The sequence below is a fragment of the Loxodonta africana genome, chromosome 11 (assembly GCF_030014295.1).
Source record: "Loxodonta africana isolate mLoxAfr1 chromosome 11, mLoxAfr1.hap2, whole genome shotgun sequence".
NCBI classification, from domain to species: Eukaryota; Metazoa; Chordata; class Mammalia; order Proboscidea; family Elephantidae; genus Loxodonta; species Loxodonta africana.
Window position 1 is genome coordinate 14,256,263 of NC_087352.1, and position 27,022 is coordinate 14,283,284.

Sequence of the window (27,022 nt, forward strand, 5' to 3'; positions counted from 1 at the left end):
CCAGGGTGCGCGGCTGGCGGACGGTTGGCTGCGCGCGGGTCCGGCGAGTGTTTCGCGTGAGCGGGACCGGAGCGGAGGCAGCGAGAGCCGGCGCCATGGTGGAGAAGGAGGAAGCTGGCGGCGGCATCAGTGAAGAGGAGGCGGCGCAGTATGACCGGCAAATCCGCCTCTGGGGGCTGGAGGCCCAGAAACGGTCAGAGCAGCGGCAGCCTGAGGGATCGAGGGTCGGGAGGCAGCGGGGAGGAGGCGTCTGGTGTGAGGCATTCGCGGCCCTGAGGGAGCGGGAGGGTCTAATTTGAAGCGAGGAGGCGGGAATTATGTGCTCGGGAATGGTAGCCCTCCTGAGGGGACTGGAAGGGTAGATTTGGGATGTTTTTGGAAGGTATGTGAAGCAGAAACGTCCCGCTGTGGTAGGAGGCCCGTTCCGACGGATTGGAGGCTTCTGAACCGGGAGGTCTCAAGGGATCAGGAGGATTCAAACTGAAGGGTGTGGACGCCGGAAAGGTGGAATTCAGGGGACTGGAGGCTTAGGGAGTAAGAGGGGTCCGGGATGCGTGAAGCGGAAGGTGTCGTTCATTCATTTATTCATCCATCCTTAGTGGAAACCTGTTGGGTGCTGGATACTGGGGAGGTTGGTGACTCCAAAAGACAAGAACTGACATCCTTGTGGGTCTTGAGGTGTGGGCCAAATTGAGAGAACACGGGTTTTTGAAGAGTTTTGGAGCAAGTTACCTCAAGTGAACGTCTTGAGAGGCTCGGAGCCTAGGGGAGCCGGAGATACCTGAAGAATGAAGAGGTTGCTTGTGTCTGGATATGGGGGTCTTTGTAGAGAGGACAGGACGCTAAGGGTGGGCATATCTTCAGATATCGAAGAGGTCTCCAAAAGAGATGCTTGATCAGTCAACAAATATTTGTTGAGAACCTGGTGTAGGCACTGGTCTAGGCACTGAATATGTATCAGTGAGCTAAACAGATTTCTTGCCCACACAGAGATTACATTCTTATGGGGGAACAATAAAAAAAAAACAAAAACGGGTAGTTCCAGACTTACACAGGGTTACGATCTGGAGACTGTGTCCTAAGCCAGCTCTGACCTAAGTCAAATACTTTTTTTTTTTTTTTTAAGTTTTTATTATTGCCTGCTAGACGGCAGTGTTTTGAAAGTAAATCATAACATCGAACATCTGTGAATGAACATCTGTAGATGATAACATCAGCAAATTATGTGCTGCAGCGCTGTATGCAGGACATATTACTAAGCAATAAAATGTACCAAAAAAAACCCAAAACCAGATGGTTGTAATTTGAATACCTCGTAATTTTGGGGGTTGCTTGTATCAGGTAATGCAAGTGTCAGGGAGAAAAATAAAGCAGAATACCAAGACAAACAAACCTGTTGCTGCTGAATCAGTTCTGATTCACCAGGACCCCGTGTGTTAGAGAGTAAAACTGAGGTTTTCTTATGTATAATCTTTATGGAAGCAGATTACCAGGCTTTTCTTCTGTGCCACTGCTGGGTGGGTTTGAACCACCAACCTTTAAGTTAGTAGTCAAGTGCCAACCATTTGTACCACCCAGAGACCTTAAAAAAAAAAAAAAAATCCATTGCCATGGAGTCCATTCTGACTCAGCAACCCTATAGGACAGAGTAGAACTGCCCCATACAGTTTCCAGGGAGCGCCTGGTGGATTCGAACTGCTGACCTTCTTTTTAGCAGCTGAGCTTTTAATCACTCTGCCGCCAGGGGATCAGTAAAGGATGGTGGGGTGGGAGAGGTACTTTGGTGGGGTGATCAAGGAAGGCTTCTGAAGAGGTAACATTGAGCCTGGGACCTGAATGAAGGATGCGGAAGATCCGTGTGGCCATCTGGGAGAAGAACCTCCCTGGCGTAGAGAACAGCAAGTGCAGTCCTGGAGACCTGGGCACGCTTGGCAAAGTAGAGGAACAGCAGGGTGGCTAGGATTAAATAGGTGAAGAATAGCTTTTATTCTAAGTGTGCTGTCAAACCATTGTATTGTTTAGAGAGTGGGAGTAACATGATCTGATGTGTGTTTCTAGAAGATCTGTCTTGCTGAGTAGAGAATAGGTTTAAGTGGGCAGAAGTGGAAATAAGGATTTCAGTTAGGTGCCGTTGAGTAGATTTTGACAGGAGACTGCTACAGTATTCCATGTGAGACATAATGGTGGCTTGGAACACTAGAGAAGGGGTCAGATATGTATCTGGATGTATTTTGAAGGTAGAAGGAACTGGTCAGATTTGCTGAAGGATTTCATGTTGGGTATGAGAGGATGTCAAGGATGACTCCTTGGTTTTTGGACTGAAGTTCTTTTGGAAGACCGTAGGTTTCTGGGGTGAAGGAAGAATCAGGAATTATTTTTTTCAATGTCAGTTTGAGATTTTGTTATACATCTAAATGAAAACATGTGAGTAGTTAAGTTCAGAGGAGCGGTCTGAGTGATGGGCATTTATGTGATGTGGATGGGTACAAAAATTGTTACTTGATCTAAGATAATTGAAAATTTTAAGGGGTGGAGAGATAGGCAGGTCAGGAAAATTTAATTTGAGGAGGTGGGAGCTTCCAGATTGTTCTGGTGTGTGTGTGTGTGGTGGGGTTTACCTCAGGCTTATCTCAGTTTTCTGGGGTCTTCTGAATGGGAGGAAACACTAGAAAGCATTGGTCTGATGGTTGAAGGCAGCTGAAATAGAAGATTGGTAATTAAATGATTGTGAGGATGGTGCAGGACTGGACAGTGTTTCGTTCTGTTGTACAAAGGGTTGCTATGAGACTCGACAACACCTAACAACAACAATTAAATGATGAGAGTGGCTTTTAAGATGTAGGTGGGGTTGATTGATTTTAGGGACAGGTAAAGAAGAATTTTCTTTTTCATATAGGGTCATTGGAAACCCTGGTGGCGTAGCGGTTAAGTGCTGTGGGTGTTAACCAAATGGTCGGCAGTTCGAATCTGCGAGGTGCTTCTTGGAAACTCTATGAGGCAGTTCTGTCCTTTAGGGTCACTATGAGTCGGAATCAACTCAGTGGCATTGGGTTTGGTTTTTGGGCATATAGGGTCATTATGGGTTGGAATTGACTCCATGGGTTGGAAGGGCTGGAAAAAGGGTTTAGGTGAGCTGGAGGAAATTTTGAAGGCTTAGAAGGATTGGGATTGTAGGAGATCCTAAAGGGTTGGGGATTTTAAGTGTACCAGAAGGGTTAATCCAAGGGGTTGGGGCAGCAGATAGTTTTATTTGAAGTGGGGTGAAGTTTGTGAGGATTAACCTGGAATGTAGTGAGGGAACTATCAGAGGGGTAGGAACGATTTATCTGAAGAACAATGAAGAATGGTTAGGGGCTCGTGAGGGGGAGTTGACCTGAGGAGCCAGTCAAAGTCAGAGTATGGAATTCCTGGGAAGTGGGAGTTTTTCTGAGGGAGTAGAGACAACTTAGTGAAGAACCTAGAAAGGAGTAACCTAGGGCCTGAGAGGATATAAAGGGTTTATCTATAATGTGAGATCTCTACGCTTGTAGACAGTTTCACAGGGTTATATTAAAGTGCTGTCATGTCCACTTTTTTCAGCTGAGTCTCATACTTAGCTCTCCAGAGTAGGAAGGGCAGTGATTTACTCCTCTGTACAGATGAGGAAATGGAGGCTCCACAAAGCTAACTGACTTGCCTATAAAGGGATTTCAGGTGGGATAGGAGGACTCTGGGGGTTGAGGTTACTTTATGAAATGGAAAGCCTAGGAATAAGCAGATGGTATTTTAGCTACTGTTTTGCCTCAGACTGGATCTGTGATCTTGGACCAAGATTGAGGGAGAACTGAGGGAGAGTACCCAAAACCCACTGCCGTTGAGGGAGAGTAGGAATAATAAAAAGGGCCTTTAAGGGAGCTTATACAGTCTGTCGTTGTTAGTTGCCGTGGAGCTCCAACTACTGGTGACCCCATGTGTGCAGAATAAAACTGCTCCAAAGGGTTTTCAAAGCTGTGACCTTTTGGAAACAGATCACCAGGGCTGTCTTCTGAGGCACCTCTGGGTAGCTTTGAACCGTTAACTTTTGGGCTAGTAGTCAAGTGCTTAACCATTTGAGCTACCTAAGGACTCCTTAAATAGTGTAGCCCAAGCCAAGCCAAGCCCACTGCTGTCAAGTAGATTCCCACTCATAGCAACTCTATAGGACAGAGTAGAACTGCCCCATAGAGTTTCCAAGGAGCACCTGGTGGATTTGAACTGCCAACCTCTTGGTTAACAGCCGTAGCCCTTAACCACTAAGCCACCAGGATTTCCTTAGTCTAGAAGTTAAAAATTGGGCCATATCACCCACCAGTACAGTGTTTTAAATTTTTTGAAATTAGTTGCCATCTTTTAAAAATCTAGAGAGTTGCCCGAAATTTGGGGCAATTTGAACATCAGAAAGAATAAAGTCTATTTCATTTAAAAATATTGAATCACTTAAAATCCATAAGGCCAAAGGTATTATTCAAGCAAAAGAGAAATAAAAATCTCTTTTGTCTCCTTTGGAGGTGACTGGTGCGCCAACTCCTTACTATGAAAATTGGTAATTAAAAGGAACAAATTAAGCATTTATCCTCTTCTTTTTAAAATTTAATTTATTTTTAAAAAGATAAACCTACTTATTTATCACTACCTTGTTATCCAACATTTCACATTTATGACAGTAGTAAAAAATTTACAACCTGACTATTTTGCACATTAATGACGTATGTCTGGTAGTAACGAACACCGAGGTGTGAGGCAAGACTAACACTGTCTGTGATGGTTAAGGTTATGTGTCAGCTTGGCTCAGCCATGATTCTCAGTGATTTGGCAGTTATGTAATAATGTAGTCATCCTCCATTTTGTGATCTGATGTGGTCATCGTCCATTTTCAGATAATGCCAATTTTTCCTTGAGGACGTGGTCTTTGGAACCTAACCATGTTGATAAGATGGAGTGGGTGTAATTTATTTTATTTTATTTTTGTTGTTGAGAATATACATAGCAGCACATACACCAATTCAACCATGTCTACATGTATGATTCAGTAACGTTGATTACATTTTTCGAGTTGTGCAACCATTCCCACCCTCCTTTTCTAAATTGTTCCTCCCCAGCTAGCATAAACTCAAAGCTCCCTAAGTTTCCTATCTAATCTTTTGAATTGCTGTTGTCAGTTCGGTCCCATATAGATGGATCTCAAAAGAGGTAAACCATGGTTTGGTTTTAAGAAGACTTCAGGGGATATTTTTGGTTTAAGGTTTAAAAATTATCTCAGGGCAATAGTTTCTGGGGTTCTTCCAGCTTCCATAGCGCTAGTATCCTCTTTTTTTTTAGTAGATAAGTGTTGTTCATCCTCATTTGATGAGGAAATGATCTTTGTACTAATAAATGTAACAATAACCATAGAATTAGAATATCTCTCCTTTGCAACTTCTCATGAAGTAATTGATTTCTGACAAAGATCATTAGTGTATACTAAAACCATCATGTGAAGGTTTGTTGGGAAACCTGATACTCATGGAGTAGCCAGATTTTACCCCACAGATCACTTACTAATTGTAAGGAGTGAGCTTATCTTTACAGTAGAGGAGACTGGTGGTTACCACCTCAGCCAAGTGATCACGCATAACTCCTCTGAGTTTGGAACAACCTGATGCAGTGTGTCTTCTGTTGTGGTGAAATAACAACTTCATTGTGTCATCTGTGAAGCTTCCTAGCCAAAAATGTTTTACACTAATCACACTTTGAGGGAACAGATGAACAAATTAAAGGACACCATTGAGGTGATAAGATAAGAATGTGGGACATTCTACAAAACAGCTGCCCTAGTTCTCTTGTAGAAGTCAATGTCATGGAACAAAACAAGTGACGGCATTGTTTTAGATGAAAAGATTAAAGAAACAGATGCAACGTGTCATCCTTATTCTGACTGGCTCCAGGTTTTTAAAAAAAAGAGAAAGAAAAGACTTCTATAAAAAACAGGAAACTTGAATATTCGGTCCCATTACATGGAATTTGAGAATTATTTTCTAGATGTGATAGTGGTGTGGTTAGGAAGGAGAATGGCCTGTTTTTAGAGCTGCGTGCCAGAACCGTGAAGTGTTATGGTGTATCTGTCTAGGTATGTGAGTAAAACAAATATGGCAAAATGTTAACAATCCTCATCAGACATGCAAGGGACTGGACAATGGGTAGCAGAGAGATGCTGATGAAGAGTGAGCTACTTGTATCAGGTGGATACTTGAGACTGTATTGGCATCTCCTGTGTGGAGGGGAGATGGGAGGGTAGAGAGGGTTAGAAACTGGCAAAATTGTCGTGAAAGGAGAGACTGGAAGGGCTGACTCATTAGGGGGGGAGAGTAAGTGGGAGTATGGAGTAAGGTGTATATAAGTTTATATGTGTCAGACTGACTTGATTTGTAAACGTTCACTTAAAGCTCAACAAAAATTATTTTAAAAAATGTTAACAATTCTCTCAGCTTTTCTGTATGTATGAAATTTTTATAATGAGAATTTCGGAAAAATTTTTTCTCGAGAAATCTGGAGATTTCATGTAGAGTTCCTGATTCCTGGTTTCTCTTGAAAAATGGAAAGGTCGACATCCCCACATTGGTTGGGACCTAGTCGGGGCACCTCTCTTACACAGGGCATGTGTTCTCTGGTTTGTCACACCCTCCATCAGTTCAGCTTCACTTGTTGATGTAATTACCTGACCCATGTACTATGTGAGCTTGCATTTCTTGCCATGGTGCCTATCCCGTTTTACAGATGAGGTTCAGAGAAGGGAGCCAACTTTCCCAAGGTCACCAAACAAAACCAAACCCTTTGCTGTTGAATCGATTCCAACTTGTAGTGACACTATAGGACAGAGTAGAACTGTCCCATAGAGTTTCTCAGACTGTAATATTTACCAAAACAGGCTGCCACATTTTTTCACTTGGCACAGCTGGTAGGTTTGAACCACCAAACTTTCCGTTAGCAGTTGAGCGCTTAACCACTGTGCCACTGGGACTCCTTCCCAAGGTCACACACCAGACTAATGGAAGAACTTAACTCTAAAGTCTCCAATTTCAGACTCATAGCTATTTCCATGACAGCTCATTTTCCACAAGAGCAGCTCATTCATTCAGCTGAATTAACATAGATGTATGAACATTCAAGCTTGCTGCTCTATATGTTTCAGAATATGTGTGCCAGCAGTTTTTGTGCTGCCTATCACAACAACAACATGTCTAATTTTTCTTCTCGTCCTCAACAGTAATTTATTCCATATCTAATAGTGAGGAAAGGAGGGTGACTGGAAAAAGGGAAGTAGAATATAAGCTCCATTAGGGCAAATACTTTACAAAGGTCCAGTAATTAAAATAGAGGTTTGGACTAGCCTTTATTCTCAGTGCTTGCAAGTGTGTAGACATTTAGATATTTGAATGAAATGAAATGGTGTAGTGCAAAGACCCAGGAAGCCAGGAAGCTTGGGTTTAATTCCCAGCTCTTCTATAGCTCTGTGACCTTGGGTGAGTCACATAGTTTCTTGGTCTTAGGTTCCACATCTGTAAAAAGGAGGAGTGACTGTGACTAAAGGCTCTTGCAGCTCTAAAATTTTGATTTTACAAAAAAGGAACAACAAAAACTCCACCCTATTTTCAAATACTCCTTATTTAACACTGTTGCTGTTTGAAAGAACTTCAATTGACGCCATAGGTGCATTTGCCCTGAAAGTGACTGAGCATATACTATGTACATATACTGTTGTTGTTAGGGGCCAGGGAGTTGATTCTAGTTCATAGGGACCCCATGTGACAAAGTAGGACTGCCCCATAGGGTTTTCTAGGCTGTAATCTTTACAGGATTGGATTGCCACGTCTGTCTCCCCTGGAGCCACTGGGTGAGTTTGGACTGCAAACCTTTCAGTTAGCAGCTGAGTGCTAACCATTGTGTGATCAGGGCTCCTTTGTACATGTACTAGAGGCCAATAAGGTTCCTGGGTGGTGCAAACAGTTAACTGCTTGACTGCTAGCTGAAAGATTGGTAGTTTGAACCCATGCAGAGGCACCTTGGAAGACAGTCCTGGTGATTTGCTTCTGAAAGGTCACAGCTATGAAAACCTATGGAGCAGTTCTACTCTGCACACATGATGTCGTCATGAGTTGGAGGCCTTTGTTGGCAACTAACAACAGCAGCGACAACACAGAGGCCAATAATGGTTGTTGCGTGTAAGCACCAATTATAGCAGTTAATGGTGGGGGCGTTAGAGTTAGGGGGTCTTTGAGTGGTATAAATGGTTAATGTGCTTGGCTGCTAACCCAAAGGTTGGAGGTGGGAGTCTGCCCTGCGGCACCAAGGCCTGGTGATCTATTTCTGAAAAATCAGCCATTGAAAACATTATGGTGCAGTGCCGCTCTGTACACATGGGGCCACCATGATGAGTCAGAATCAACTTGACAGCAGATAGTTAACTGGTATGTACCCACCTGGGACTCGGGGAAGGTTTCTTAGAGGGCCTGTAACCATTGCCATCGAGTCGATTCTGACTTACAGCGACGCTATGGGACAGAGTAGAACTGCCCCATAGAGTTTCCAAGGAGCGCCTGGTGGATTTGAACTGCCAACCCTTTGGTTAACAGCTGTAGCACTTAATCACTATGCCACCGGGGTTTCAGCAATTGGATGCAGTGCTGGGAGTGCTCACTTGTCTATGCCAAGAAATATGGAAGACAGCTTCTTGGCCAACTGACTGGAAGAGATCCATATTTATGCCTATTCCCAGGAAAGGTGATCCAGCCAAATGCAGAAATTATAGAACAATATCATTAATATTACATGCAAGCAAAATTTTGCTGAAGATCATTCAAAAGTGGCTGCAGCAGTATATCGACAGGGAACTGCCAGATTCAGGCCAGTTTCAGAAGAGGACGTGGAACCAGGGATATCATTGCTGATGTCAGATGGATCCTGGCTGAAAGCAGAGAATACCGGAAGGATGTTTACCTGTGTTTTATTGACTATGCAAAGGCATTCGGCTGTGCAGATCATAACAAATTATGGACAGCATGGCAAAGAATGGGAATTCCAGAACACTTAATTTTGCTCATGAGGAACCTGTACATAGATCAAGAGGCAGTTGTTTGGACAGAACAAGGGGTACTGAGTGGTTTAAAGTCAGGAAAGGTGTGCATCAGGGTTGTATCCTTTCACCATACCTATTCACTCTGTATGCTAAGGAAGTAATTGGAGAAGCTGGACTGTATGAAGAAGAATGGGGCATCAGGATTGGAGGAAGACTCATTAACAACCTGCGTTACACAGATGACCCAACCTTGCTTGCTGAAAGTGAAAAGGACTTGAAGCACTTACTAATGAAGATCAAAGACCACAGCCTTCAGTATGGATTACACCTTAGCATAAAAACCATCACAGTTGGACCAATGAGCAACATCATGATAAATGGAGAAAAGATTGAAGTTGTCGAGGATTTCATTTTACCTGGATCCCTAGTCAACACCCATGGAAGCAGCAGTCAAAAGACCATTGTACTGGGCACATCTGCTGCAAAAGACCTCTTTAAAGTGTTGAAAAGCAAAGGTGTCACCTTGAAGACTAAGGTGGCCTGACCCAAGCCCTGGTATTTTCAGCTGCCTCAGCTGCATGTGAAAGCTGGACAAGGAATAAGAGCGAAGAAGGAGAGTTGATGCCTTTGAATTGTGGTATTGGCGAAGAATATTGAATATGCCATGGACTGCCAAAAGAATGAACAAGTCTGTCTTGGAAGAAGTACAACCAGAATGCTGTTTAGAAACAAGGGTGGTGAGACTGTGTCTTACATACTTTGGACATGCTGTTGGGAGAGATCAGTCCCTGGAGAAGGACATCGTATTTGGTAAAGGACAGGATCAGAGGAAAAGAGGAAGACCCTCAATGAGGTGGATTGACACAGTGGCTGCCACGATGGGCTCGAGCGTAACAAGATTGTAAGGATGGCTCAGGACTGGGCACAGTGTTTTGTTTTGTTATGCATGGGGTTGCTATGAGTCAGAACCGACTGGATGGCACCTAACAACAACAACAACAAGTTAACTGGCATTAGAGCTGAGTTTGAATTTCACCTCCGTAACTTCTTAGTCCCGTAACCTCCAATATATTCTCTGTGCTTCAGTTTTCTTATTTAACAAATGGGGCTGATAGAATCTGCCTTACAGAATTGTTGAGAAATAAATATTACATGTATAGCGTTTATACATAGAAAGCAGTTAATGCATTATAATCACAGTCATTTGACAAGTATAAGTCATTAGCAATAAAAGAAGGGAAGTTGTGTGGCAAATGGGTTGAGAAAAATTAGGCGAATGTCGAGCAGGAGTGGGGGGAAGTAATTGGACAGTTGCCATGCCAAAATGGTTTTAAGAACAGGTTATAAAAATTTAGAAAACCGTACCTTTTAATGAAAGCCAAGTTTCCATTTTATCACCTACACCATTTCTCTCTGTATTTGAGGTTCTTACCGACTCGACGGCACTGAGTTTTTTGAGTTTAATACTGCATAGTTGTGAAGCATAGTGATTACTTGTATGGGCTCTGAAGTTATACCAGCTCTGTGAGCTTAGACAAGCCATTTAGCCTTTGTGTCTCAGGTTCCTCGTTTGTAAATGAGATGATAGTAATACCTACTTGCTCTGTTTGTGGTGAGGGTTGTCTATTACTGGATTTGCAAGGCAGCAAAAACTGTAATATAACTCTAGAGTACTGTTCGTTGATCAGCAAATTCTGTTTGGAGCAAGGCGCCAAATAAAGGTAGTGTTAAAACAAAAGTCATGTAAAGTCAGTAATAGAAATTGATCGAAGTATGTTAAATACACGATTTGCAAATCGGGGTAACATTTTGACTGAGAAGAAGTTCCAAAATTCTTATACCAATTTTTATCCGCATTGCTGTGGAAAAAAGTCAGGAAGAATTTCATACAGCTTTGTCTCCAGAACGATTAAAAGTAATCACTAATTTATCCTAAACGTAGTTCCCAGCCTTACCTTTGAAGTCTGTTTCCCAAAACTTACTGAATTCTTCAGAGAGCACAAGGCCCAAACAAAACAGTCTTCCTAGCTTATCTGGACCATTGTTTGACTCAAAAGTGGCATTTAGAAACCAGTTTTTTCAAAGCTCATGTTTCAAAAGGACACGTAAGGGGAATGGCCTATATCAGTTACCCCAACTTCCATGAAAACCAGAAATTTGAATTCCAGAATATTAAAACTCTTTCATTAGTAACTTCAGTGTTAGGGGATTAGGAAAAAGTGCTAAGAATTTATTTTGCTTATTTAGCGCTTATCATGTGCCACGCACTGCTGTAGGTGCTTAAGAAATATTTGTTTAATCTTCCTGACAGCCCTGAGAGTTTGATCACCATTATCATTCTCAAGAGTGCACGGGGGCAGAGCCAGGATTTGAACACCTTGAAGATGAGGAGGAGGTGGCAGTAATTTTGTCTTAGACAGGGTTCTTTCAGGCAGGCCAGGCTCAGGCTCATTTGCTAATCTGTTGGCAAATCCAACTGGCTCTACTTCAAACTTTATCTCAAATCCATCCACCTTTCTTCATTCCCTAGTCCAATCCACCCGCCATTGTCTCCTGTAGACCACCTCAAACATCTCACTGGTCTCCCCTGTTCCACTCTTCATAGTTCATCCTCCACACAGCAGCCAAAGAGAGTAAAAAAAAAAAAGAGTAAATCACATCACATCGCTCATTGGTTTTAAACCCTTTGATGATTTCCTTTTACATTAAGAATAAAATTCAAAGCTTATGTTATTGCCTTTTATGCTCGGCCATGCCTGACGTTGCTTCTATCTCCCTGGGTCACTCCATTCCAGCTACTTAGATCTTTTCTGGTCCTCGAATATGCTAAAAAGCTCCTTATGGCCTCCGGGACTTTGTGCTTTCCTTACTTGAAATAGTCTCACACCACATTTTTTGTGTGGCTCATTCTCCCACAGTAGACTCTTAGTAAATGTGGTTTGAATGTGATTTTGATAGTCTTAAAAATTTTTAAAGATGAGTGGAATTCATTCCCTTTGACTTAACTTGTACTGTATATTGTGAATTCCAAAGATTGTGATATAAAGACTCTGGTTTTTTCCTGGGGTGGCGGGGGGGTATGGGGGGGTGGGAGGCAAACCAGTTGCTGTTGAGTTAATTCCAACTCGTGGAACCCCATGTATGTCAGAGTAGAACTGTGCTCCATAGGGTTTTCAATGACTGATTTTTTGGAAGTAGATCTCATGACCTTTCTTCTGAGGCACCACCCAGGGAGTCCTCTTCCCTAAGAAAATCCGAAACCAAATCCATTGACGTCAAGTTGATTCTGACACATAGCAGTCCTGTAGGACACAAGTACCTCTGCCTCCTGGGGTTTCCAAGGCTGTAAATCTGTACGGAAGAGACCGCCACTTCTTTCTCCCACAGAATAGCTGGTGGGTTCAAACCATTGACCTTTCATTTAGCAGCTGAGTGCTTAATCACTGCTCCACCAGGGCTCTTCCTTCCTAAGAAAGGGAGGGCAAATCAACGAATATTTTATTTAGGACCTCCTGTATATAAGGCAGGAGCCCTGGTGGTGCAGTGATTAAGCACTCAGTTGCTAACAAAAAGGTGGGTGGTTCGAACCCACCAGGTGCTCTGTGAGAGAAAGATGTAAAGGTCTGCTTCTGTGAAGAGTGAGGTGAGATTCAGGATGTTCAAGACCAAGGTAAGGAGTTTTGAGCAGGAGAGTTACGTGGTGATCTGGTTTACTTTTTTAAATTATTGTTGCTTATTGCATTGGTAGGATGTTGAAGATTATCAAGAGGGGGAAAAAACAGATTTCAAATGATATGGTAAAATACCATTTTGGTAAATAAAATACACAGGTAAAACCTTCATATAAAAATTTAGGAAGATGTAAATCAAATTGTTAACAGTATCTTTGAATAGTAGGATTGTGGGTCATTTTTATCTTCTGTATTTTTATTTTTTTTTACAGTGAGCTTGTTTCTCTTGAGTAGTTTTAGTTTTTTTCATTTTAAGGGCAATTTTTAGAATGATTAGAAAGCTGCTTTCTAAAACATTTTGCTTACAGGCTCTCCTTTACATGTTAAAAGATCTCTGTGGTTGGGATGGGGACAATGGATGATAGCGGGCAGGAGGGAAAGCGGGGACTAGATATGAGGTTGTTGTAGTTTTGTAGGTGAGAAATGACAGTGCCTAGACTGGGGTGGTGGCTGTGGAGGTAGAGGGAAGTAGATGGACGATGCTGTTAGGAAAATATTTGTATGTAATGTTTGTACCCACTTGAGTATTTCTGTAGGATTGACTCCTACAAGGGGAATTGCTACGTCAGAGAATATGAATAATAGCTAACATTCATTAAATGCTGTCTGTATGCCAGGTACTGTTTAAAGTGCTTTTCTTAGAATCTGAGGAGCTCTGGTGGTGCAATGGTTAAGTGTTCAGCTGCTAAGTGAAAGGCTGGTGGTTGAATCCACCTAGTGGCTCCACCAGAGAAAGACTGGCAGTCTGCTCCCGTAAAGATTACAATTTTTTTTTTTTTTTATATGGGACAGTTCTGCTCGTCACATGGGGTCGCTATGAGTTGACTTGGTGGGACCCAACAGCAATAACATGTGCCAGGTACTATTTAAATTGCCTTTCTTGTAATCTAGCATAAATAAACTGTAGTCCCAGTACTTCTGCATAGTTAAGGATTAAAAAGATAAACATATTTGATGTTGACAACAGACGAATAAAAAAGCTCTGGAGCAGTCAGAGTCTGTAGAGCCACATAGGAGTGCAGGGCTCACGGAGAGGCCACGTGGCTTTGATTTATTGTCAGAGGCATGTGTATGTGGCAGTTGCTGGAAGAGTTTAGAGGCGGGCTTGCCCACTCGCATGTGCCACGGTAAGAAGGACTTTTTGAGGAAATAGCATTTGAAATGGGTTTTCAAGTATGGGGTGAAGGCCCAGCTAGGCATAGAGAGACAGAGAGGGCATAGTCCAGCCATGCGGAATGTGACGTAAAGTCTGAAAATGGAAAACTGAAGGCATATCTGGGTCTGCGTAGACTAATTGATGATAGTGGTTTACAAGGCTGGTAAAATAGGATGGAGCCAATATTGGATGGCTTTAATACCAGCCATACATTTTTTTCCTGTCAGATATTTTGAAAATCAGAGTCCTGTTACTGGAGTTCTTTTATAATTAAGGCAGTAGGAATTGAGGAAAAGTTCATTAAGTTCAAGTCACATTTATTGAGCATCTGTAATATGCCAGCCACTATTTTACCAGATTGTTGAGGGAATTAAACGATGAAGTCAGAATTATTATCTCTATTCTACAGATGAATAAATTGAAGCTTAGAGAGGTCCTGCAGCTTGCCTAGGTCATTCATTTAGGAAGTGGCAGAGCCAGAATTCAAATCCAAGTCTTCCTACTCAAAAGACGTTAGTGATTGGCAGTGCCATTTCTAAAGAAACATCTAGGAGAACAGGGCTTGAGAAGAATTTTGTGTGTTTGGAGATCAGTGGTGATGATGGGTGATATTTGAAGATAGAGATTCCAAAGAAGAGCTGGGCCATGCTACCTATATCAGTGAGGGACTTGAACAGCCACACTGAAAAAGACTCAGTTGCTCAAATTGAAAGGGGGACTTTCAGTCTTGAATTCCAGATTCCAGGTGTGACAGTGTCTGGGCCCTGGCAGAGGGAGGGCTTGTAGATTAAAAGTGACAGCAGATACCTGGAGGTACAGCTAAATGCCAGGTTGTTCAGCCTTTCCGATGCCAAGGGCATGATTTGTACGCTATACTCTCACCAGAGTATAATTATTAAATGTATGTGTTGGTTCTCCAGGGATGGGAAGTCCTCTGGAAAGTTGGATGGTGTCCCTTCCACCCACTGGGATAATGTTATCAGTATGTGACAGGAGACCTGTTCATCGTTAGCATCTATGTTATTTACCTCACTTGGGTGTTGTCCACTCTCTCCTCAGTTTCCTCCTTCTCTTGTTGTTAGCTGTCATCAAGTCGTCTCCAACTCGTGGCAACCCCACGTATGCAGAGTAGAACTGCTCCATAGGGTTTTCAAAGCAGTGGCCTTTTGGAAGCAGATCGGTAGGGCTGTCTTCCAAGGCACCTCTGGATGGGTTTGGACGACTAACCTCCTACTCTAGTGAAGTGGAATTGTATACTTGAAAGGATCATGTCTGCCAAGTCTCTTGCCATAGAACCAAAAGGAAATAATGGAGAAACTGAGACCCAGACATATGCCTTTGATAGAAATATTGTCAGTATCCTCCTGTGCTTCCATTCTATTCTTTGATAGTTGCAGCAAATGAAATCTGAACCATATGTAAGTTCTCGTCATTATTAAAAACATTTGGTAATTGGAGATGATCACCTCCTTATATAAGACAGTAGCAAATTCGTTGGGCAACAGAACTTGAACCGATGTGATACTGTTTATGGTTCTTAGTAATCCTTTTCAGTGTGAGTAATCATATTTGTTGCAGAAATATTAGTGGGTTTCATTAGAGGGTGCAGCTCAAGACCCCACTGGGATTGTTTCATAATATATGATGTAAGTTCCATATTTTCTTCTTAAAATTTTGAAAAATTCTGATTCTGAAACACTTGTACAAGGGATTTCAGATAAGATATTTTGGACCTACACTGTCTCCCTTTGACCTCAGAGTTAAGTTTAGACATTTGGGGATAGCTCAGCCTCTGACTCCTTTTTTAACCTCATCAAGATTGAAGCATTTCTTGTATACATCCTCTTTAATGGCACCATGTTTTTGCCTATGTGTTTCAGCCCAAAGAGTACTCCCTGTCATCAGCTCCTCTACTACTGTGCTAGTCCAAGCCACCAAGCTTTCTCATCTTAACTGCACACTCCTTCTACTCCACCGCTCCTTCTCCATGACTTTACCATAAAATCCAGAATCCTTACAATGGCCTGTAAGAAGCCTTCCTGGTGCAACTCCTGGTTCTGTCCACAGGCTCTTCCTACCATTCTTCTCATTGTTTACTGCCCTTTGACCTCTCTGTCCCTGGAACATGGTGCTCACTCCTCCTCTTCTGGGTTTTTGCACTTGGCTGTTTTCTATACCTGAGATGTTCTCCCAAAATATCTATATGTTCCTCCTTCATTTCATTTTGTTCTTTGTGTAGATATCGCCTCCTCTTGAAAAGCCTTCAAGATCACTGTCTAAAATAGCATCCTTGCTCATCCTCAATCGCTTTTTATCACTTCTTGACGTACTACATACCCCTGTAATTGTTTGTCTCCCCTCCCAGATGTAAGCTCAGGGAGGGCAGGGACTATGACTGCCTATCCACTGCTCTGTCCCCACACCTTATAAGGGTACGTGGCTCAGTAGGTGCTCAATAAATACTTGCTGAATGAATTGTTATGGGCAGGAAGGATTGAAGCCTATCTTTTTCCTGGATTTGAGGCTGTAATGCTTCATTGTATTTAATAAAAGCCAGAACTGTTTTCCTGTTAGTTTGTCTTTGATGATTCCAAAAGCTGCTACTGTTTTGTATCATCAGGTTAACGTCTGCTTTGCAGGTTGCGGGCCTCCCGGGTGCTTCTTGTTGGCATGAAAGGACTAGGGGCTGAAATTGCCAAGAACCTCATCCTGGCAGGGGTGAAAGGACTGACCATGCTAGATCACGAACAGGTGAGCCGTCCGGTCCCCTCGTCTCTCCCCTGCTCAGTCTCCCTCTCCTCAACATGACACTTGCAGATGCTGTGAGTTCCCATGTGCCCCTTCATGGCTCTGAGAAGAACTGTGGAACTAATGGAACTATATACGGCCTTTGGAGACTGACCGCTCTGGTGCTGGGCGTGAAACCAGTTCTACCACATCCTAGCTGGATGACCACTGGAGCCGTACCTCACCTTGTTGCACTTGCCTGTCTGTAATGTGGAGTAATAACATCTCCCTTGAAGAATGGTTGTGAGGTTTAGAGAAGTGCTTTTCCAGTTTGTTTCTAAAACTGGCCTTAATAGCTCACTGAAAGTGCAGAATTAACTGGGGGCTTTTTTTTTTTTTTGTCTTGGGATAGCATTTGCCCCCAGTGATTCTGACTTAGAGAGACTGAGACGGGGCTCAGGAGTGTGTATTTAAAAGGTCTTTTCAGGAGTCCTGGTGGCTCAGTGGCTAAGAGCTTGGCTGCTATCCAAAAGGCTGGCAGTTCAAATCCACCAGCTGCTCCTTGGAAACCCTATGGGGCAGTTCTCCTCTGTCCTATAGGGTTGCTATGAATCAGAATCAGCTTGAAGGCAACGGATTTTGGTTTCAGGAGATTTTGATGTAGATAGGCTAAGTGCTACAGCTGCGAACCAAAAGGTCGACAGTTCAAATCCACCAGGTGCTCCTTGGTAACTGTGGGGCAGTTCTACTCTGTCTTATAGGGTCGCTGTAAGTCGCAGTCGACTCAGTGGCAATGGGTTTAGTTCACAGACACTACTTTGAAAAACAATGGATTAGAGAGAATATATGTGGACTGCTTAACGTAGTGCCTGGCAAATAACAGGCATTCAGTGATCATAATTATATGACATAATGCTCTTTAATTGATAATGTAACAATAGGGCCTAACTCCAATGTAGCTTTCTCTGACCTATTTTTTTTTCCCAAGGTGAAAAGAAGTACCTCTTTCTCTACATTCCCATGCCTTAATGACATTTTAGGAGCCCTTACTAGTACAGCGGTTTAGTGCTCGGCTGCTAACTGAAAGGTTGGTGGTTTGAATCCGCCAGCTGTTCTGAGGGAGAATGATGTAGCAGTCTGCTTCTGTAAAGATTGAGCCTTGGAAACTCTAGGGGGCGGTTCTACCCTATCCTATTGGGTCACTATGAGTCGGAATCCACTCAATGGCAGTGGCTTTGGTTTGGAACGACGTTTTATAGAAAACTTCAGGGATATACAAAAGTAGAATATTTGATACCCCATCTACCTGGCTTTTATTTATCTCTTTTCCTTTCTTTTTTAGGGGGCAAATTCCAGAAATCATGTCATTATTTTAGGCGAAAAGATTCAAATCGCATGTTGTCATGTTGTATTATTCTTTGTGTCTTTCCTTCTAGGCAATGAACGGGGGGTCTTTTCTCTTACTAAAACTGGCTCACAGTCTGAGGCATATGCTCTGGAAAAAAAGTAAACGTTAATGGAATGTTTTAAAGCATCACCTTGTTTTGGGATTTCAGGAGAAAAATAGCACCTGGAATTATTTTTTTTAAATACAAATTCTACTGCAATATGAAGGGAAGCGTGGGTTGGCTCACTTAATATCACAGTCACAAACTGATATTTGAGTTGAATTTTAAAACCTTTCAAGAAAAAAGAATTTCCTGCAGTCAAGCTGCCAGGTTAATATTGACTGAGCACTGGTTGCTTTGACATCTCCCAAACCACAGTGCCCCCTAGAGGCAGGAATGCATCTGGATCCCGGCTATAACCATGTTGCTGTAGAGTTGTTGCCAACTCAGTGATCCTATAGGACACAGTAGAACCACCCCATAGGGTGTCTAGGGCTGTAAGTTTTTACGGAAGCAGACTGCCATATCTTTCTCCTGTGGAGTGGCTGGTGGGTTCTCACTGCTGACCTTTCAGTTAGCAGCTGTGCGCTTAACCACTGCACCACCAGGGCTCATCTAGAGGAAAAAATCCCTAAAAGAGGGAAAGAGCAGAGACCCAAGGAAGGATAGTACCTAACCATGAAGCCCCTTGGAAGCCCTTTACGTGGCAAAACGAAACCAGGTGGTGATTGGTAACTTCCTTATCTTGTTGGGTGAATCTGAGAATGGTAGATCATATAAAACTGAGGGTTGTATGTGGTACCGACACTGTGTCAATATATTATTGTATGCCAGTCCAGTGCCGGTCTGTGTTGGAGTGAACGTGTCTCTCTGACAATTTAGAGTACCTTCCACTTGCCTTCCTCTCTTAAGTGTAAACTCTTCTGCCTGATTTTTAAGGCCTGATGTAGTAGCTCTTAACTTGGGATGTATTTTAGGATATCAATCAATAGACTTGGGGAGTTTTTTTTAAAAAAATAAAAGGTCTCCAAGTGAGTCTGATACTCAGGGAGCATTGAAAACCACTTTCACCCGACCTGAGTACCCACTGACACACTGCGATGGTTCTCTCCTCAGCAGCTTACTTTGGCTCTTATGGGGGGGGAGGGGGGTGGCCCTGGGGGGCAGTGCTGACAGTGCAAAAGCTTTAGAATCCTGTACGCTGGGCTCAAATCCCAGCCCCTTGAACTGGCCATTCACCTCTCAGAGACTCAGTTTGCTCATCTGTGTTCTGAGGATGTTAATGCCTACCCATTAGAGCTTTTCATTTGCCTTACATTCAGCAAGCTTTGTGAGTACCTTCTGGGAGCCCTGAAGTATGCTAGGTACTGGCAGTACAAAGAGGCATAAGACTTGGTTCCTGTTCTCAAGGTTTTTCAGAAACCAGAATGCTTTCAGGAGACATGAAACGCTTTCTAGAGTTTCGATCTGAGCTGAGTCTTAAAGAGCAACTAGGACTTTTATCAGTTTGAGGGGTGTGTTTTAGGTGGAGCATATTAGCAGTGGCACAAAGGCAAAAAACAGCACGGTAGAAATGGAATGTAACACACAGTTTGGTGTTTCCAGAGTGTGAATTCAAAAGTGGTGGGGACTGGGGAGCCGATCTCATGGGTACTCGGAGGAAGGCCCAGATCACCAAGGGCCTGCTAGTAAGCCCTGCTGTGAGCGTTACTTAATCCCTTCGGTGGTGATGCATTGAAAAGTTTTAAATGGGGGCAGGGTGGCCTGGTCAGCTTTGGACTTTATGTAGATCACTAACTGCTATATGAACTGTGGTGCAGGTGGTACAAGCTACAGGGCAGAAGGCCATCTAGAAGTAGAAGACTGTTGTATTAGTAATTTAGGTGAGAGGTGAAAAAGGTCTGAGCTGTGGTACTGGTGACAGGGATGGCAAGAAGCATACAGGTGTGAGAAATACTTAGGTGGTAGAATTGCAGGAAGTGGATCTGGGAGCAGAAGGAAAGCTGGCCCTGACTGGAAGTCCAAGCCCTGTTCTAAGAGCTCTAGTCGTATTATTTCATTTAGTCCTCACAACAACTTGGAGATACAGGACCTGTTACCATCTCTATTTTACAGAGGAGAAAACTGAGGAGAAAGAAGGTCTCACCACTAGTAAGTGGTACGACCAGGACCCAGGCAGTCTGCCTCCAGAGCCCATGCTCTCAGCCACTTCATCATGGGCTGCTCTCAAGGAAATAGCAAGGATAGGATGACCAGGATTCCAGCTTGGGTGACTGTATGGGTGGATGGTGGGCACTTCAACAGAGACAAGTATAAACCCACTGCTGTTGAGTCGATTCCGACTCATAGCGACCGTATAGGACAGAGTAGAACTGCCCCATAGAGTTTCCAAGGAGCACCTGGCGGATTCGAACTGCAGACCTCTTGGTTAGCAGCCGTAGCACTTAACCACTATGGCACAAGTATAAAAAACCAAACCAAACAGTGCCGTCGAGTCAATTCCGACTCATAGCGGCGCAAGTATAGGAGGAGTCAAATAGGAAGAGCCTGTTGGATAACCAGGAGGAAGTATCTGGTGGGCAGTTTAATAGAAGACTCGTATGAATCAGGCAGAAGCAGTAAGGGTGGCCTCGGTAGAAACTAAGAGGCATTGAGATGGTTTATGGAGCTATACAGCGTGAAAAGATGAGTGGTCCTGAGATGGAATCATGGGGAACCAAACTAGTTGCTGTCGAGTTGATTCCAATTCATAGCAACCCAATAGGACAGAGTAAGAACTGCCCCACAGAGTTTCCAAGGAGCGCCTGGTGGATTTGAACTGCTGACCTTTTGGTTAGCAGCCATAGCTCTTAACCATTACGCCACCAGGGTTTCCTCTTGGTGAACAACCACACCTAAAAGGGCACTTGTAGAATCTAGAATGACCAGTGAGGAGGAGAGCCAGAATCTCAGAGGTCAGAGGTGTAGAGTGTACAAGGAAGGTGTGGCCTCTGGACTAAAAATAACAATAGCTGGCATTTACAGAGTAATAAGTAAGTGTATTGTGTTCATTAACGCATTTCTTTATTTTACATGTAAGGGATAAACACACAGAAAGGTACACAACTCGTTTAAGGTCACACAGGAAATAGTGGAGCAAGGATTTGAATCCCAGCTGAATTCCAGAGCCCTTGCTCTTAACCACTGTAACACAGCCTCTCAGTCAGTAACAAAATCCCTGAAGATGCAGGACAGGATGGGTCAAAGTCACTGTTAAGAGGCTTGGCCTTGATAGGAGAAGGGCCAGCTCCTTTTCTTGAGCTTGGAGGAAAGGTGGTGAGGAAGAGTGTGCTCTGGCTTGTTTGTAGAAGGAGATGAAGGGAGGTTACTTGAACTCTGTCTTTGGTGAAGCTGGTGGTAAATTGCTATGCAGAGATTAAAGATTAGATGTTTAATGTGTAAAGAAATGCTTTGTGGACAGTATGGAATCTGTACTTATACTGGTAGCTGTCAGGTGATTGTTATTTTGACTTTAAGGTTCTGCTCTGTTGACGTCCAGCCATCTGGGTGAAATCATTCCCCTACCCCAGCCCCCATCACCTCTCCTCTTTTCAAGTTTTGTGTTGAAGTATTCTTAATTATATCTGATTTTTGCACCAGTCTGATTTTAAACCGTTTGTAAGCAGGGATCATATCTTAAACTACTTGTGTATTTCCCGTAATACCTAGGGTTGGGCACATGGTAGGTATTTCGTAAATGTTTTACAACCTGTAATTCTCAGTCATTTTGTTAGCAGTTAAAAATTTAAGTGGCAGAGGAAAGCTCGGACTTTTCTGTTTAGAGTGTTTTCTTTGTAAACACGAGGGGGCGCTCTTTAGCCATCAATGACCAGTTAAAGCCTTAGAAGGAAAGAGAGTAGGGAGTTTACATTAGGCCCATTCCTGCAGGAACAGTAATACAATGAGATGGTAGGCATTTTCGCTGTTCTTTAAAATCCAAAAGTTCATGGTTTTTGAGATTTGTTTCACCCCAAACAGTCAAGAATTAAAAAAAAAAAAATTATCCCTAGGTATCTCCAGAAGACCCTGGAGCTCAGTTCTTGATCCGGACTGGGTCCATTGGCCGAAATAGAGCTGAAGCCTCTTTGGAGCGAGCCCAGAATCTCAACCCGATGGTGGACGTGAAGGTGGACACTGAGAATATAGAAAAGAAACCGGAGTCGTTTTTCACTCAGTTTGATGCTGTAAGTTTCCAAGAGAATGTCAGCTGCTGTGGGAAGAAAACAAATTAAAGCATTAGTTGCGTGTGTATGAGGTATGCTAGAGAATTACAATCTGAAAAGAGATGCTCTTTTATTTCTTTTTTTAATTGTGTTTTAGATGGAAGTTTACAGCTCAAGTTAATTTCTCATAAAAAAAATTTTGCATGTATTATTTTGTGACAGTGGTTACAATCCCTATAATGTAACAGCACGCTCCCCCTTTCCACTCTGGGTTTCCCATGTCCATCCAGGTAGCTCCTGTCCTTTCCTGCCTTCTCACCCTGCCTCTGGACAGCAGCCGCCCATTTGGTTTCGTGTATCTACTTGAACTAAGAAGCACACTCTTCGCAAGTATTTTTTTATGTTTGATAGTCCATTCTAATCTTTGTCTGAAGAGTGGGCTTTCAGAATGCTTTTAGTTCTGGGTAAGCAGAGTATCTGGGGGCCCTGGTTTTGGGGATTCCTGCAGTCTCAGTCAGATCATTAAGTCTGGTCTTGTGGATTTGAGTTCTGCTCCACACTTTTCTCCCACTCTGTCAGGAACTCTCTGTTGTGTCCCCTGTCAGGGCGGTCATTGGTGGTAGCCAGGCACCATCTTGCTCTTCTGGTCTCAGGCTGATGGCATCTCTGCCTTGTGTGGCCCTTTTGTCTCTTGGGCTCATATTTTCCTTGTATCTTTGGTGTTCTTCATTCTCCTTTGCTCAGGGTGGGTTGGGACCAATTGATGCACCTCAGATGGCTGCTTGCAAGCTTTTGGTGAAGACCCCAGATGCCACTCACCAAAGTGGGATGCAGAACATTTCCATAATACACTTTGTTATGCCAGTTGGCCTAGATGTCCCCTGAAACCATGGTCTCTAGACCCCAGCCCCTGCTACTCTGCCCCTCAGTGTTTGGTTGTGTTCAGGGAACTTTTTAGCTTTTGGTTTAGTCCAGTTGTGCTGACTTCCCCTGTATTGTGTGTTGTCCTTCCCTTCACCTAAGATGATTCTTGTCTACTGTGTAGTTAGTGAATTCCCCTCTCCCATCCTCCCCACCATTGGAGATGCTCCTTTCTTGAGGCATGGTACATTGGCTGAATGTGTTGTAGGAGAGGTCCAGCCTGTGGGGTCTGCTGTGACTGTTTGAAACTTGCTGTCTGCTGGCTCCTCCTTTAGGCATATGCTCCCCTAAACCAGGTTTCGTTGTTGCTGTTCTGTCTTTCTTCCGGAGTCTGTGCACATAGCTGTGATACATTTTGTTGCAAATGTTTTCTCCCCGCAAAACTTAACAAGTTGTTGGTTAATTTCTGCAGCAGAGACATTTTTTTGTTCGAAATATCACACCACAGCTTGTGTTTTGTCTTAAGAAAGAGCACACCTGATCTTGGTCTCTCTGTCTGTCTGCCCGTCTGTCCCTCGGCCACTTTGACCATGTTGCCATGAAAAACTAGAAAAAATCACTACACTATATCGATAAGCTAAGTGACATCTATCCAGCCTCATTTGGTTTCACTGCCACATCTATGCGGAGGTGAAAAGGAGAAGTTAGATTTAATTTCAGTATCTCTGACTTTTCAGACATAGTTCCCTGTGCCCTGGGAAAGTTTAACAAATGTTTGATAACCATCGACTAATCACAGATAATCTACTTGTTTTTTTAAATGAAAGGCTCATTGTACGAAAGGTTAGAATTTGGGTTGGGTAGCTTGTTTTTCACATATTATTATATTTCATGTGTGCATCTGTTCACATATGGGCTTGAAATGATGGATTGTGCATTTTCTTTCCTTTTTTTTTTTTTTTTTGCGATTTCTTCTCTTGTCACTCCAGGTATTGGGATGCTTTCCATTTGAACACAAGTCCTCTGTTAATTTCTTTGTCCATAATAACCACCTTTGGTTCATTCTAGGTGTCCCTTGAACTTTTCAATAAGAGAGCATGTTTGTTAGGACGGAAGAGTGTATAATGCAGGTAGCTGGGTGAGGATGGCTACCTCATGGGCCATGTTGGACCGGTCCTCGTTGTAGATTTGATTCTGCAGGGCTCCACGTGGTCAGTTGGCTGTATGTTCAGCTGTGGTTTTCTTACCCTTTAGATTTGATTTTTTTCCTTGGCTGGCTGCATCCTTTGAGTGACACCAAAAGAGCGCCTTATCTCTGAATGTTATTGTATCAATCAGATTGACAAACAGCAGCAGAGAGGTTCTAGCAAATGAAAATGGCCTTCTGTAATTTCTTCTCCAACTTTCTATGTTCAGGAGAAAACTTGGAATTTGCAAGTTAGTCTTCTTGATCTTGATCACTCAGCTTCTCCCTAAAAGATGGTGTTCGTTCAATAAAACTTGACCATTTTCAACACCTCAGCTTATTGAAACACAACCTAGAAGCCCAAGAGTGACATTGATAATTCTGCTGAGTGAATCACCCACTCATTGTTGAAGTCTGAATGGAAGGTCACTTCGTCTGTAACCTCTCCTTTTGTCCTTAAATTCAGATAATGTTTCACACCATAATCTGTGGAAAAATAACCCCAACAGTGGTGGCTTATCGTGTTTATCTTAACATAAGCATAAAAAGAAGGGAAAAAATCCCTCATATTTAAAAATGTTAAACTTTTGACCTTTGTTTGAGTCAATTTAAAATATTTGTTTTGCTTCTATAGCTTATTCAGAATTTAATAGATTTTGTAACTTAGAAATGGCCTACATGAAGTTATTACCGTCATTTTGTATTGCTGTTCCTATGTGTTTATGGACTAGGGGAAATAAATGCATTGAATGGCTTTTACTTTCATGCTAAACAAAGTTCATTTTGGTTGTAGAAAGTGTTGGTCTCATAATTTACATTTTCTATACACTGAAACCTTCAACTTTTCTTTTGTCTTTTAACCGTAGGACCCAAAGAACCTGTTACACCAGTTTTAAACTGGCTTCAAACATGCCCAGAGAGAGTGTTCATTAAGATTTATTTAGACATCAGGGCAATGATTCACAGTTTGCAGGACTCATGCCCTATCGATTTCTTTCTTTCTTTCTGCAGGTATGTCTGACTTGCTGCTCCAGGGATGTCATAGTTAAAGTTGACCAGATCTGTCACAAAAATAGCATCAAGTTCTTCACTGGAGATGTTTTTGGCTACCACGGATACACATTTGCCAATCTTGGAGAACATGAGTTTGTAGAGTAAGTGTTGGAAAAGGAGGGGAGAACATAACATTTTCAAAATTTAGTTTTATTACCTGTAGAAGATGAACCATCTGAATATATAGTTTGTGGTTCAGGATTGTAGGAGGTACTGTCCCTGCCCTCCAAAATGTTAGTCTAACCGAAAAGTGGACCCAGTATAAAGAGAGCTGACTTCATAAGCCATCAAAGTACACCATGTGAGATTGGATCAGTCTGGATCTCAGGTGTTGAAGCCACACTTTCTGTCTGTTTGATGAAGGCTTGCCTGTATTATAAACATTTTTTCCCCCAGCTTCAGACTGTATGTTTTCCGGTTGAGAGATAGTAAAACAAGTACAAAATAGGGAGGTAACTCCAGAGCCACATTCAGCCAAAGGCTATCCTGGCAAAGTTCCAAGGCCCAGAGACTGTTCTGGTGGAATGAACAGACCGTATCCTCCCATTTTGAACACTGAAGTTGCAGACCCTGGTAATTCTCATGTGATGGGACCTGCAGTGTTTGGGATCTGTAGCCTCTAGATGAAAGATGGCAGATGATACAGTATTGTAAAACTATATGAGTTGGATTTTTGGCTGCAATTTCCGACACCCCCCAACTTGCTAATAAGAGAGGTAAAGAGAAGAGAGCCAAGCTCGCTCCCTTTTGTTCGGCCTCCCAGTCAAGTCATTTAATTGCTCCAGGCTACAACTTCCTTGCCTATAAAGTCGAGATGGGGGAAGGACAGCGATGTCCAAGATCTCTTGCAACTCCAGCACTGTGTGGTTTTAAGAAAATTCAGTTCTTTGGGCACATTATAAACAGATAAAGAAGTCATGGTAGAAAAAGCGTGCCAGATTGGTTTAACTTGAATTCCCCATGGCGGAAAGGAGGAATTAAATTTGGCTATTTATTTCAGAAGACAGGCCTGGCAGTCTGCTTCCAAAAAATCAGCCATTGTCACTGGGAAGATAACCAGCATTTAAAAAAACAAAAAAAGCACACTCTAGGCAGAGCAAAAGAAGAGTCGGGAGCCATCCGAGGGCAGCGGGGCAGGGTTAGAACCTCCCTTTGAGGTGAGGAAGGGAGACTATCACATGAGATTGTGAGAAGAATCCAACAGTTTTAGAGCTAGACAGATGTGGATTTGAACCCTATTTATTAACGGTATTATTGTGGGCAAATTACCCTTCCTAAGCCTCAGGTTCCTCAAATGTAGAAGGGGGGGATAATACCACCCTCTGCTCAAAGCGGTACTGAGGGTTAAATGAGATAACAAGTCAGAGCCCAGCTAGTACCTGACACATGGTTGGCATTCAGTACATGGTAGTTGGAGCTTCTTATGAAACCTCAAAGAGCCATCTGCTTGATTTGTTGCCTGATTTATTGCTGGAAGGAGGGGCAAAAAAACAAAAAACAAAAAAACCTGTAAAATGGCTTCCCGTTCCAGGAGGGAGAAAAGCAAGGATACTGGTCATCAGTCCTGGCAGCAAAAAGAACAACAAATGGGCCAACCGTCTTTTTACTTCCAAGAGTAAAAAGAAGTTGATAATAAGCCAGAGTTGTA

The 27,022-nt window shown here is 42.8% G+C and overlaps 1 protein-coding gene across 6 annotated transcripts in view; it reads left to right on the forward strand.

The window, feature by feature from the left end:
• Window positions 1–27,022, forward strand: part of SAE1 (SUMO1 activating enzyme subunit 1) — an 85,359-nt gene continuing 58,337 nt past the window's right edge. For 2 of the 6 annotated variants that reach the window (XM_064293889.1, XM_064293890.1), the window contains exons 1-5: window positions 4–193; window positions 16,597–16,708; window positions 22,122–22,295; window positions 22,565–22,660; window positions 25,333–25,475. In XM_064293889.1, coding sequence (XP_064149959.1) covers window positions 96–193; window positions 16,597–16,708; window positions 22,122–22,295; window positions 22,565–22,660; window positions 25,333–25,475 — 623 coding nt within the window. In that variant the 5' untranslated portion in view covers window positions 4–95. Of the gene's footprint in view, window positions 194–16,596; window positions 16,709–22,121; window positions 22,296–22,564; window positions 22,661–25,332; window positions 25,476–27,022 lie in introns of all 6 variants that reach the window. The other 4 variants (XM_064293886.1, XM_064293887.1, XM_064293888.1 and 1 more) reach the window with 4 other exon arrangements.